Source organism: Centruroides vittatus, unplaced genomic scaffold (genome assembly GCF_030686945.1).
Source record: "Centruroides vittatus isolate TY-2023 unplaced genomic scaffold, ASM3068694v2 contig_958, whole genome shotgun sequence".
Lineage (NCBI taxonomy): Eukaryota > Metazoa > Arthropoda > Arachnida > Scorpiones > Buthidae > Centruroides > Centruroides vittatus.
In genome coordinates, this window is record NW_027122637.1 from 841,371 (window position 1) to 856,726 (window position 15,356).

The following is a 15,356-nucleotide window of genomic DNA, read 5'->3' on the forward strand; positions in this document are numbered from 1 at the left end:
ATACAGTTTTTATTGCTTTAACATGTCCTTTATAATTAGTGGAAATGGAATCCAATATTAAATCTTATTTACTCTGCTTAACATTATCAGTTGAGATGCATCTATATTTATGACAATCAAGATGATTACAATAAGTGATTTACTGTTCAATGTAATATATAAAAAGTCCAATGATTTCTCTCTTCATAAACAAATGATGGAGGTAGGAACATTTAAACTTATTTAAAAAAACTCAAAACTCTTAGGTCACTGTATTAATATATTAATTATATCAATAAGTTTTAATTTTGATTGACATTCTGTCAGCATTTCTGAGTAGAATCAGACGCAGTGATGTCATGTGGTACAGTGACAAATGAGAAAGTAATTGTAAACATTTAGCTTGTGTTTTTAGAACCAGGATCAAAAATTACCATTAGATTTTTTTCCTAAACTATGTAATACCCACTCATTGACTTTTATACTGCCTGCATTTTTCACATTATTTTAAGAAGTGCAAACATTTGATGCTAAAAACTAACAGTAGTGCCACAGTTTACTAAATTTGATTACTTTCTTCTTTATGTAGAGGGTCTTCACAAAATAACTTTGATATTTCAAAAATTTTATATTAATCTCTATAAATAAGATATTAGAAATATGTTTCAGTGTCCTCAGAATTTCAGTTTTTCTGGTGCATATGACATTAAGTAAAAATAACACTACACCACATGGTGGTGTCAGTATTGTGGTGACAGTCTACCAGAAAGTGCAGTGTGTGATTTGGTTTATCAAAAGTAAATCTGTTGTTACTGTTCAATGGCAATAGAACATCATCATCTCAAATAAGACTATTCTTCTGTCTCTTTAAAACATTACCACCACATGGACATGATAGTCACAATGGCACTTTAACATGCTGGTGCAAATATGGGAAGAGAGAATATTGTTCAGACAGTTGCATGGCCATGAAAGGAGTGCTGTGACAGTGCTGCAATACACACAGCATGTTGCAGCATTGTCAGGTTGAAACTGCCATTTAGGGCAGCATATATCAAAATGTACTGACTACCAAAAAAACATTGAAAATATGTCCTTTTATTTCATCTTGTAATTCAAATAAAATTTTTTATTTATTAAATTGTGTAGGAAATGCTAAAGTTATTTTTTAAAGACCCTATATTAAAGAAAGACTGGTATTACAAATTTTCAATCAAATTTTTAACAACTATAAAAATATTTAATAAAAGACATCTAATGAGATGATTGAAGTTCACTATTACATATACTTCATTAAAATAAATTTATAATAGAATAAATAAATTGTTTTCAAGTCTAGCATTAAAAACCACCATTGTGCCCCTTTACATCATAAATTTTCCAAAATAGGCATTTAAAAACAAAAGCGAACTTTTTGTCACAATAATAGTAGTAATTTTAATTATGACAAAAAGGATTGTAAGTAATTATTCTTGCAATTTATTAATTAAATCACTGCATTGCACATTGCATCGCATTACATGTTGCATTCCAACATTGCACTACACTCTGTTGGGTTGAGTTGTCATGTTGCCTATAAAATGATAAAGGTAATTGCATTATGCTTTCAAATGAGGAATTCAAAGTGTAAATATTAATCACCGCAGTAACTAAGGTTACTGAGGTGATTAATATTTGCGTTGTTCCAGTTTTGATTGTTTCTCTTTAAGTAGGAATTCAAAGTACGAGGCGTGTTTTTAAAGTAAGTACCGTCTTGAAATATAAAAAAAACAAGCAAACATTTTTACCAAAATTTTTATTTATGTGAAAGCCCATATTTTACACTACTTTTCTACATAATTCCCATTAATATTGAGACACTTATTGTATTGTGGGACCAGCTTTTGTATTCCATCCTCAAAGAATGTTGCTGCCTGATGAGACAACCACTGCAGAACGGTCGTTTTGACTTCGTTGTGATTGTTATGGCGCTGCCCTGCCAGATGCTTTTTCAAATGCAGAAACAAATGATAGTCACTAGGCACTAGGTTGGGACTGTATGGAGGGTGGTCTAATTGTTCCCAGCCAAATGATGTGATTAGGTCTTGAGTTTGATTTGCCGTATGTGGACGAGCATTATCGTGGAGCAAAACGACACCCTTGCTCAGTAATCCCCGCCTTTTGTTTTGTACTGCATGGCACTGTTTTTTTAAAGTCTCACAGTATGCAGCTGAATTGATCGTTTCACCATGAGGCAAAAAATCAACAAGCAACACTCTGTATCTGTCCCAAAACACCGTGCACACGATTTTCTGAGCAGAAATTGTTTGCTTGAACTTGACTTTCCTTGGAGATGATGAATGTCGTCATTCCATGGATTGTTGCTTCGATTCTGGTGTAACGTAGGATACCCACATTTCATCGCCTGTAACAATACGGCTTAAAAAATCATCTCCCTCGTCACTGTAGCGCTCAAGAAAAGTCAATGCACTGGCCAAACGTTTGGTTTTGTGCTCCTCCGTCAACATTTTCGGCACCCAACGGGAACACAACTTTTGATAATTTAATCGTCTGGTCACAATTTCATAGAGAACACTTCTTGAAACTGCAGGAAACTCTTTATCTAAAGATAAAATCGTGAATCGTCTCTCTCACTCTACAGTCCACTTTTTCAATCAAATCGTTGATAATGACTGAAAGTCATTATCAACGATTCCTTCGACTTCGTTCCGCATTGTAAATGTTTGTGCGGCCATTACTAAAGGCCCTAACCCATTTTTGTACCATTCCATCACTCATAACACTTTCACCATAAACATCACTGATTTGGCGATAAATTTCAGCTACTTTCGAGCTTTTAGCACTGAGAAAACGAATAACGGCGCGCACTTTGCAGTTGGCGGGATTCTCAATGAGCAGCGGCATTTCAATAACACACAAACAACAGTAAACACAGTTGACTGGCTCCGTAATGGCGTTTGTGGCTTCCCAACAGATGTAGGTACACAGCGTACATGCACTAAGTGCCGACTGCAGCGCTCCAGTGGCGTTATATTAAAACAATACTTACTTTAAAAACACGCCTCGTATATAAAAATTGAATACAAGTGAGAATTCTGTTATAAAATTTTAGAAATTTATTTTTGCTTTCATTTTTAATATTAGCATTAATTATTTTTAAGAAAAAATTAATCTATTGGTTTGGCATTTTGTGTTAGATGTACTGTACTATCAAGAGAAATGATGCTTTCATTCACTATATTCAGTAGGTATATTGGTAAAAGAGTTGAGAGGGCTGTCCTTCTTGTGAATCGAAGGACTTAGCCCTAGAGTGTGAAGAGGAAGGAAGAGGGAAAAAGGTTAGGGAATAAGAGGGAAGAAGAAATAAAGCAAGACAGGAGAGTGTGAAGAGAAGCTGCCAAAGGGTCCCATGGGACCCCACGGCCATCTGCCTGGCCTTTATTGAATTAAAAAGCAGAACACATTTAGATACATTTGAAAAAGCAATCAGTATACATTCAGTAGGTATGAGAAATAAGATTTTGTGTTCTGCAAGAATATGGTATATTACATTTCCAATATTTTTTTTTCAAAAAAAAGTGCAGTTAGGCTAAGTGTATTAAAAGCAAGTTGGAGTTGTGACAAAGCAGTTTGCAGATGCATTTTTGGTGTGCCAACTAATACATGAAAGCACAGATAAGAGGTTATTTTTGTCATTTCTTTGATTTTTGTATACTTGAGTATTGTTGTCATTGAAGTTTTGCCTGCAATTTTTACAAATGAATCATTATTCTAAGAGAAGGATAGTAAGTAGAATTATTTTTACTTATTACTAATTGAAAAACAATTTGATGGTTTAATGTAACAAAATTTTTAAAAAGTACTTAACTAAATTTTTTGAATACTCATTTTGTTTAATTTTGAAATGAATTTTGCTTTTAATTTTTTTGAATAGTATGTTTTAATGTAACTAAATTAACAAAAACGTACTTGATTGAAAATAACCAACATAAAATTTCTTAAATCTTACAAACTACTGGTAAAGACACAATGCGAACTGCTATGCATCGTGAGCACCTGCCAGATACTCCTTTGCCACCCTCTCCCATAGTCACAATATGGAGCACATAGATAAAAGAGGCAGTATTCAATGCGGACCATTTACTTGACTTTCAAAATTTTATCAATGAACTGGATGAATCAGAAAGATCTCATTGTGGATGTTAAGGAAGCTTTGGAAAATCCACATTTAATCTCTTCTCTAGTTTACATCTGCACCAATTTGTTAAATTTTCCAGATATCATTGAAGTATTAGAAGCAAGAGGGTTGTCACTTAAAGAATCTCTAAAAATTTTTCATACAGTAGAGGATTCTATACAAAATCTTCCTGGTTTATGTGGAGGAAAACTTCACACCAAGCTGGCGGCACTTTTGGAGAAGAACAGTAGTTTTTCTGTGCTTCGCAAAGTTAATAGCTGTCTAGTTGAAGATCCCTGAGGATTAGGGCTTGCTAATGTGTCTTTGCTGAAATACTATCCTGTGACTAAATTTGAGGCCGAGAGAAGTTTTTCATTGTATAAAAACATTCTCACTGACCGTCCACATAGTCTGACACAAGAAATCTATTAATATTTTCTTCTATATGCATGATCATATTCAAAGAGTTTATAATATTGTATACTGCATTAATTAATAAACAGATAACAACTGAAAAAGTTTGATAATTGTTTTATTTTTATTATTATTTTTTTGTTTCAAAAACACAATCTTTTGGATCCAAAACTCTTTTATCAATCCGAAAAATCCGGGGCTTAGTTATTAGCATTTACAACTTTTTATAAAACTCAAAATTAAGCTGTTTGCTATTTTATAATAATAATATAAAAATTTATTAAAATAAAATCTCATGACAGATAGCACTGCATACAATTTTTACCTCTCACAGGGAAAGTTATGCAACTGGTTGATGGATTTATTTTAGCAACCCTCATTTTTGTTAAATTCAAATTAATTAGATTTTGAATTTTAGCTACTATTAGTTTGGTGTTAATCTTAAACATTGATTAACTTGATCTTTACATTTGAATTTTAGATTGGTGTGCATTTTCAACTGTGCTGAAAAATGTTTTGCCATATTATTTACTTAATAAGTATCTTTTCTTTAAATACCCTATATTCTTAAATATGATAAAAATCATTGCACTTTCATTTTTTAAGTTATATAGAATAAGGAAGATATAATTTATGCTTGTTGAATAAAATATATAAATGCAACTCTAACAAATCTTAAAGAAATGTAAAAGAAATTTTATTCCCATATAATTGATAATCTAGAGTTTAAATTTGCATAAACTTGTATTAAAATAAAATCATTTATCATTTGAAATTTAAAAAATCTCCAATAAAACCTCTTCAACCTTCAGATTTCTGGTACAAAACGATGAAAGTTAATGAACTAACACTTTCGATTTTCCACCAAGATCTTCGTCAGGTTCATTGACACTTGCAAAATGGAATGCGATGAATATATTCAATTTTTGAATTTCAAAAACGTTTTATCTCCAGCGTGTAGCTTTTTGTAGTATTTGTACCAGAAATCTGAAGGTTGAAGAGGTTGTATTGGATCTTATATGTACCGGTAGTCATTAGTGAAGATTGTTTTTTAAAAAATCTCATCAATGTCTTAGAAAAGTTATGTTAAGTTAATATTTGCTCAAAATTAAAAAAAAAAGTTTATTTAATATTTTAAAGATGCTCATCTATATATATAAAAACGAATGTATGTCTGTGTGTGTGTTTGTCCTTCATGCATTACCACACCATTTATCCGATTGCCATGAAACTTTGGGAAGTTGTTTAATACACTCCCGCAAAGGTTTGTGGCATATGTGAAGACCACCATTTCCTCCCTTTCAAAAATATATTTATATATGGATTAAGGCTTTTATGTCCAACAGATGGCGCTAACTTCTGACGACCTAAGTTTGCTTTTCTGTGAGAATGGACTGAAGCAGATCATTTTCTATCTATCTATATAAATAAAATATAACGTTCGTTTGTTCCTACCGATTCCTTTGAAATTTTGACAACGTTGCATTCGAATATGCACGTGTTTTTATATAATATACATGTCGAAATTCTCCCTACGGGGGAAGATGGACGGGATTAAGGCTTACCGTGAAGAACTCGGCTTCTATTATACTATTTTAGATGCGGTTTTTTGCGTTTTAATAGGTTACATCAACAGAATATACACTAAAAAGGGATTTTTTGATATTTCCTTGCGGGGAGAGGGACGGGATTAAGGCTTAGTGTGAAGAACTCGGTTTCTATTTATACTATTTTACGTGCGGTTTTTTGCGTTTTTAATTGCGTTTTAATAGGTTACGTCAACAGAATATACACTAAAAAGGGATTTTTCGATATTCCCCAGCAGGGAGAGGGACAGGATTAAGGCTTACTGTGAAGAACTCTGCTTTTATTATACTATTTTAGACGCGTTTTTGATTGTGTTTTAATAGGGTACGTCAAGAGAATGTACTGTACACTAAGAAGGGATTTTTGAAATTCACCCCACGGGGGGAAATGTTATACATTTATAATAGATACATTTTGAGCCACAACAACGCGTGGCCGGGTCAGCTAGTAGTTTTATATTATTATGATATCTATTACTTATGTTAAAGGTTGAATTGCCTTTCCCCCTTTAAGATTTACAGCTATATTCATGTAGTAACCCATTAGAATCCTTAATTAAAACTATTTATTATACATCCCTGTATGTTTCTATATATAAATTATTGAAATTTTCAAATTATAAATATGATTTCAAATGTTTTTTTTCTTAAAATTATGTATAATCTGGAATTTATAAAAAATAAAATCTAAGTAATGAAAATTCTGAATAACTATTTTATTAATTTGTGACATTGTTAAACATAAAAATTATAATAGTTATTCCAGTGAAAATATTACAAAATTGGTTATTCAGAGTTTACAAATAAAAAATTTAACTAATTACAATTACAACTTTCATATTGCAGAAATATGAAATTTAAATTCATATTCTCTGCACACAAAGAAGAAGGCCATTCAAAACGTTTGTACTTAGTGATTTAATTGCTAGAAACATAGTGTGAAAGGTTTTTTGTATTACTAATTAAATTCATATGATGATACAGTTCCTTAGCACATTCAATCAATTCTGTTGTGTTAAGGAAACATTTTTAGTTCTGTGCTTTGGCAATGGATCTACAGGGAGGTTCATTTGGAACTGAACATTTATTATGTGGAATATATCTACATGAAACACGAATGGAACAATTTTTTATTTCATGATGTTTTGGACAACCAGGGTATGTTTCACATTGCACAGTCACATTTGAATAACATAACATGTAATCATGAATGAATTATCCTGTAGTTCACTAGACTATGTATATGTATCAAATTTTAACAAAGGTTATTATTTGGAGGTTCTTTGAAGTTACTATGTTTAATGATGATACATTTAATTGTAACTAAAACATTTAAATTTACATACTTGTTTTAGAGAATATATATTTTGGAAATTGAGGAAAAATACTTTTTAAAGCATTACAAATTTTAATGATATTTTTCTTAAATAAAATACTCATATTTATGATTATTTTTATAGTTGGTATTTTGGACCAATGACTAGACAAGAAGCAACAGATCTTTTAATGGCAGAAAAAGAAGCTGGTGTATTTCTTGTACGGAATAGTACAACCATACAAGGAGATTTGGTTTTGTGTGTTAGGTATAGAACTATTTAGTTTATTCTAATAATTTAAATATTTATAATTTTAAACAAACTCAATTGTTTTAATTATTAGAATAACAACTGAAATATTAAGAAGTAATTTTACTTTCCTAGCTATTATGTATACATAACAATTCCAATACTTTCCCTTATGTATACATAAGGGAAAGTGTTGGAATTGTGTCACAATCCCTGGGAAGGATAAATCAACAAAGTAAAGCCTTTTATATATATAAAAAAAGTTTTACTTTGTTGATTGTGTCACATTTGATCCTCCAAGTTTTTTTTTTTTTTTTGCAAATCTCCACATTTTGAGACTTCCTGAATCCAAAAAAGTCAAAATAAATGGCATAAAATAACACCTTCCTCTGAAATTTCACAGAAAGCAATGTTAATAGGTGTAAGCTGACATTAAATTTAAGAAACTTGCTGTAAATTATATGTTTATTTTTGAATTAAATAATAAAATACATACAAAAAAAAAGCACTTTCAGAATTCCAAGCGTATTTTACATTGTTAGAAAGAAGACAAAACAAAGAAATTAAACACATAATTGTCGTTTTTGATGTAATGCTGACAGTTTTACAGTTTTAGAATAAAAACTTATTCATTTTTTTAATTGCCCTCTAGAGAGGAATGTATAACCTCACTTAAAGTAGTAGTTCATAGTGATTGTTTCCCACTGTATAAGCCAACATTAGTTGATTTATTTAATAATTAGTTAGTTAATAAAGTTACATTAGTTAGTAATATTAGTTTTGGATAGATTTTTTCAGGCTTAAAAAGTTGAGCACAGTAGTGTGGTTTGTTTAAAGAATATTAAAAATTTTAATCCAGATGAGAAGTAATCAGTATATTGGTATCACCAAAGGTAATCAGTAATTTGGCCCATAATACATGTAGTAAATTCTGTATATACATGGGAAATATCATGTAGATTATAGTATGTTTTAAAATTCCAAGATTGAAGATTTAATTCATATTTATTGTTTACATTTTTATATTATTATTATTATTAAATTTATAGTAGTAATTATGGATAGTGTTACTGGATAACATCTTCAACATCTTATAATTCCAGCAAACTGTTTATTACTGCTAATATTTTCAGTCATATTCAATCTTTCAACATTTCAATCTTTGGGCTGCAGCCATAATATATATTTGCTGGAAAATTTAATCATATTTTAAATATGTCAAAAAATATATTGTTTGAGAAATAGAGAATTAGTTATTTAATTTTATTTTAATCTGTCATCACATAAGTGATTACTGGATTTATTATTAGATTATATGTCAATTTAATTTCAATCTACTGGAATATACATTGATTAAATGGAAATGAATAAATTTTCCATTTAAAAGTGTTTTGAATCAATCAATTTTTAATAAATGTGAATAACTAGTTGGGCTAATACAGTAAGAGCGTTGTTTATCCAAATCAATTGGGGACTGGGGTTGTTCGGATAACCGATTATGTACGAAAAAATATATTAACCTATCCGATGTTGAAATTTTTCTCCGTTGCATGTCGCTTTGTGTTAAATTTCTGTCGATTTTAAGCCTAATGAAAATTTTTATAATAATAATTGAGGCTATTGTATCATTAAAAATTATTTCTTTATTTTGTTTACAAACAAAATAAATATATTGAAAAATATAAGAACAAAAAAATTATACTTTAGAAGTTAATCTAGTATCAAAAACGTTCGATTCAGCATGACACAGTCCGACTGGAAAGCTTTCAGTTGACCAGCTTTCGGATAAACGACGCTCTATTGTATTTACAAAATAATCATGAGTTAATACTGACAAGTGAGTTAACATTTTTAACATTTACATATATCTAGCTTTTTAATTTGACTAAATTATTACTTTTTCCAATTACTGTATAAAATTATTCCTCATATATTTAGTGCAAAAATAGCAGTAGTTATGATTAAAGCTTGGATTTTAAGCTGCAGCACCTCACTTCTGGTAGTTTAGGGGAGAGATCAGAAACACTTCATTTGAATTTATTTCATGTTTATGTAAGAAATAAACTACATTTATTGCACCCTTTTCATTTTTCTTCCCCTTTTTTAATCATAATTCATAATAACTATTTTATTACAGAAAAACAGTATAAACATATAAAATATAAAGTAATAATTTAACACTTTAGTATTTGTAATTTACAATGACAACACCAGATGTCACAAACCTACAAGATTGCATTTCTAACATTTTTTCCTACTGTTTTGTAATCCCGAAAGTGTCAAGATCTAAACTGTATGAATTGGCAAATTCCTTCAAAGATGAAGGTATTGAAACTGATGGAAATTACATTACATCAAAGTACAAATATGCTTTGATGTAATGTACATGATTTGATTTTGTCAGTTGATGATAAGCATTTGTACTTAAATTGGTATAGTACATTCTTTGTAGCTTCAAAATCTCTCTGAATATGATGTAAATTTTTGAGTGTACCTACACATAATGCAACTTATATGTTATATTGTTTGTATTTTATTTAGTTTTTAAACTGAAAAAATTAATATATTAATAACATTTTAAACATTTATGAAATACAACCATTAATATATTAAATAATAATATCAATATTTCTAGAAATGCTGTTCTTCCTTTGATTTGTTTTGGTCTTGGGATATGTAACAATAGTTAGATTTACTAATTCATTGTATTGTGTGCGCGTGTGCGTGTGTTAATAAATCATCATCACTATATACTGCAAAGAATGGAAGCTATTTTCATAGCTTATTCCATAATTTTTAAAAGATTTATTTTGGAATGCTATGTCTTTTTGTAGGATTGATTCCTGTTGTTGTTTATAACATATTTTTAATAATCTTTTCTTTCATATTTGATGTAATTTAATTCAGTTTGTTTTATATAATAACTTTTTGATATACAGGTATCCCTTGTATAACACAGTAGTTATGATCTGAAAAAGTGCCATGTTATGCAAATCCGTGCTATACGAAACAAAGGACTAATGCAAAACATAGGGTTACATTCCAGAAATTAGCAAAAGTATACTATTCTTTAAATAAATAAATTCTTCAAACCTGTTAACCGGCACTGATCTATTTTTAGAATTGCAAACATTTTCACAGCCCCTCCTGGGCTCTTCTTCAGGCTTCGCCGTATAGGCTGTTAATGTTCGAATAATACTATTCTTTTTTTACTATAATACTTTACGAATTATAGTATAATTTTTTACGAATAATACTATATATACTATTCTTTTTTGTTATTAAGAGAAATATATTTGTTAAAGCACTCTATAATTTATTTCCAATCAGTAATTAATTAACAATTAAAATTAAAGTACTATATTACATGTTAATATTAATTTTAGTTACACGAGGGTAGTATCAGCAGCATTTTCATTTTTTTTATTTTTATCATAAAAAATTTTTATGGATGACGAAATAAAAATGTTATTAATCAAAAATTTGTTCTAGCTGGTTGCATTTGTTCTGTTGAGTACCAAGTGACTTTTTCTAGAATTTGTGTTCAAATACTGAATTGTTCAAGTACTGAGATATTACTGTATTTCATTTGTCATTTTTACAAATGAAGTAATTCGTACGTAAGTAATATCTACGGTTGAAAACAGTTTAGTAACATGTACTGTACCTAAAAATGTTTAAATAAACTACTGAATACAAAGATATAAAACCTATAAAAATAAACAATAGTGATAGTCTTGAGGGTTAGTCTGAAAACAATGACGATGACACCTGGTTGATAGGAAAGTTAGTGCAAGTTTTTTCTTCCTTGTCCTATCAGTTTTCATTAAAGTAAACCTGACAAAAAGCACAAAATATGAAAATTTCAATATTCCAAAATCCATGGGCAAATTTCAGACAACATACATGCTTGAATAAAAAAAAAAAAAAAATAGAATAAAGTTTACACTTAAAAATTGTGAAATTTTGTATAGAGGATTTTGAAACTGTTTTAAAGCAAACTGGAAGTGTGTTGTATGGGGGATATCACCAATTTTCAAACCATATTAGAACAAAACTGCATTTTAGAAGTACCATGTTGTACGAAGGATACCTGTATTTAACTTCAAACATTTTAAATAATCAATTATATTTATTAAAAATATTAGTGTGAAAGTTTTTATGTAAGATTTTTTTCTTTTTTACATAATTTTCTAAATATATGTGTGTGATTTATTTAACTTTATACATATATAACCTGTAAGTTAAATAAAAATAAGCATTTTGATAACATTCCCAGGACTATAATTGTAAAATTAATATACAGTTTAAGACTAAACAGTAAGTCTTTTGATGTCCTTTCTCACACTGCCATAAAACTTATTTTCCTGAGATGTGAGAAAGGACATTAAAAGACTCATTATTGTATAATCTTAAACTGTACATTAAAACTATACTTGTCAAATAAAAAAAAAATTACAAAAAATTAGCTGTTAAAATTATTTCTAAATTAAATCTTGTTATAAAGTTTTTGAAATAAATTCTGTTTTAAGTTTGTCTGTTACATATGAATATAATACAATACTAAATATCTAATTGGAAAAAATATGTCAATGAATATAAAATATTTTAAAATTCAGATAATTAAATTTGTAAAAATATTGATCTAGACAAATTTATAAATGGTAATAACTTGCTGAAACAAAATTATCAAATTTTCTAATGTATATTGGTAATTAATTATGAAAATGAAACGAGTAGAAATAAATTTAGATATGAAAATATGATAAAGTAGGAAAAAATGGCACCATATACTATTTAAGCAAATCATTAAATATATTCGTCAAATTATAAGAAGCAGACTCAAATGTAGAAGTTTATGGATTTATTATGAGTCTGCTTCTTATAATTTAATTTGTTTTCAACTGAAAAATTTGTTTTAAATATAGGGAAGATAGTAAAGTTAGTCACTACATAATTAATCGAATCCAACAAGGGGAGCAAACAAGGTTTAGAATTGGTGATCAAATGTTTCCTGATATTCCATCATTGCTCAGTTTTTACAAATTGCATTATTTGGATACAACACCTTTAATAAAACCAGTAAGTACGTCTTTTTATATTAAATTTGTAATTTTATGAATTGAAATAGAAATAATTAGTAAAAATTATTTTTATGTATAAACTATATATTTATAGATATAAATATGCATTGATAGCCTCATATATGAATTCTTCAAATGATGATCTTTATTCATTGTAATATCATAATCAAAGAATCCTGATACTACAAATGTATTCAAAGTGCATTTGTGAAAATTTTAAAGTAATGCTAATTAAAATGGAAAGTAGGGATGATTCCATTTCCAGTGTCTGTTTTTCTTGGTTACAATAGGATTGTCTGTGCTGCATTGAAATTCTGTAATAAACTTATTCTTAACAGTTCATTACAGTAGATTTATTTAATTATTACTGCATAAAAGCAGAACAGCTTAATATGTACATGTACAGTATCATTACAATGTTTTTACTGCTTCAAAAATTATATTACTACTGTGAAGAAGGAGACTTTTATATAAAAGGTCTGATGATTGCTATTTTATTCCTTATTAAAAAAAGTTTGTATATAAAAGTCATTCCTAGTAAAAGGAGGATGCTGTACAAAATTTATTCATTAAATTATTGCTTGCAAACATATCTTTTAATGTTCTCAAAGTACAATCAAACCTCAGGTTTCAAACTTAATTTGTTCCTAAAAGTTGTTCAAAAACCAATTTGTTCTAAAAGAAATTTTTCTTATAAAAATTAATATAAAATGGATTAATTCGTTCCTGTCTCCAAAACAAAATCTTTTTGGTCACTGTAATACCTTTTTATATCAAAAATGAAGTCATGACTCCTATTTTTACATTCCTGGTTCTGTTATAGATAACAGGGCAAGTATGGCAATTGGTCAAAAAATTAACCCCCCCCCCAGATATTTACATTTTTGCACTCTGAACCTTGAAACATAGAGAATTGCAAAAACATTTGGAATTTTTTTCTGTATGGATGTTAGTGTGTGGAGGGGACACTGTTTTCTTACCCTCTTTGAAGCTTTAACTTTTGTGCTTTTGAAAATTTCTGAACTTTTGCAGGAGGGTTTGTGTATTATAAAAATTTGTGCTATTAAATTTTGGTAGTTAAAGGTCAAGGGGTGGGGAGATAATGGGGATCATGTGTATCTCCAGTAGGATTAGACTTAATAACTATTTTACTTGTTTATTAGCATTTACAATTTTTTTATAAAATTTATCCCTACTCTCAGAATTAAGCATTCTGCCATTTTATAATAATTAAAAAGTAAACAGTTTTTTGTTTTTAATGAAATATTGTAACAGATAGCACCACTAGAATTTTAAATGTTGCTAGGAAAGTTAAGTGATTCATTGCTGGATTTCTTACATTTAAATGGACCCATATTACATTTTTGGATTCCGTATCACAATTAATGGAATAGATTTTAATTGTGTTCATTCTCAAAATCTATCAAATAGATTTTGAGAATGAACACAATTCTGTAAGCCTCATAGAAGAAGCTTCACTAATGCTCTGCTTCAATGATTATGATTAATAATTGCTTGTTAATATCTACCTTTTAAATACAGGTAATGATTATATATAATTAACAAAAATGGCAAGTAATTTTTATAATTGCATATAATAAATTTATTACTTAAAATTATTGTACATAAATATAAAGTTTGTGGTATTTTGTATAATGTGTCACATGTGTTTAATTTTTGTTTGAATTTAGATTGCATACTTTCTAAAATCTGGTTTGGTTTTCCCCTCTGTTTCTTATATCAATTAAAACAAACTTTTGTTGGAAATTAAAAGATTTTACAATATATTTTTTTTTTAAGTTCAAAACTTTCAAAAATACTTTTGCATTACATTTTTATAAATTCATAAATATTTTATTTGTATTTCAAAGATTTTCTTTGTTGAAAATAAAAAAATACATTCAAACAAACAATTTCTAGTCATCAAAACTTATTCCAAAACATGACTGTCTTTAAATTCTTAACAAAACAAATAATAATAAAAACATCTGTAAGAAACCCTTTTATCCATAATATTTTTAATATTGTATGGTATGTATGCATGCCAGCACATATACTGTGTACATTATAGTCAGTTTGGATAATTGGATACTGTGAATTAATTGAAATTAGATTTGAAAATATTATAAGAATTAACATTTTTATTCATAAAGTGTGGATTTTTTTAATCATTACAAATAATTTATTGAAATGTTACCTATTTCAGGCTACAAAAAGAGTTGAAAAAGTTAGAGCAAAATATGATTTTGAAGGAAGTGTAAGTATTAATTTAAAAGAAACTAATAATTTAAAAAAGAAATTAAGTTTATAATAATTATTTAATAGGGAGATCCTGATGATTTGCCATTCAAAAAAGGAGAGATATTAACTGTTATATCTAAAGATGAGGAACAATGGTGGACAGTCCGGAATAGCTTGGGACAAACAGGTTCTATTCCGGTGCCATATGTTGAAAAGGTAAACATACGTAGAATATTCTCTTTTTTTTTTTTTTTTTTTTTGTTTGAAATTTATCAATATAACTGTAATCAAAATTTTACTTTTAATAATT

General features: G+C 28.5%; 1 protein-coding gene across 1 annotated transcript in view; it reads left to right on the forward strand.

Moving 5' to 3' along the window:
• Crk (Crk proto-oncogene, adaptor protein) overlaps nucleotides 1-15,356 on the forward strand; it is a 34,718-nt gene that overhangs the window by 11,354 nt on the left and 8,008 nt on the right. The window contains exons 2-5 of the mRNA XM_067282585.1: nucleotides 7,617-7,739; nucleotides 12,650-12,803; nucleotides 15,012-15,062; nucleotides 15,131-15,262. Of these exons, the coding sequence (XP_067138686.1) occupies nucleotides 7,617-7,739; nucleotides 12,650-12,803; nucleotides 15,012-15,062; nucleotides 15,131-15,262 (460 nt within the window). The remainder of the gene's footprint in view (nucleotides 1-7,616; nucleotides 7,740-12,649; nucleotides 12,804-15,011; nucleotides 15,063-15,130; nucleotides 15,263-15,356) is intronic.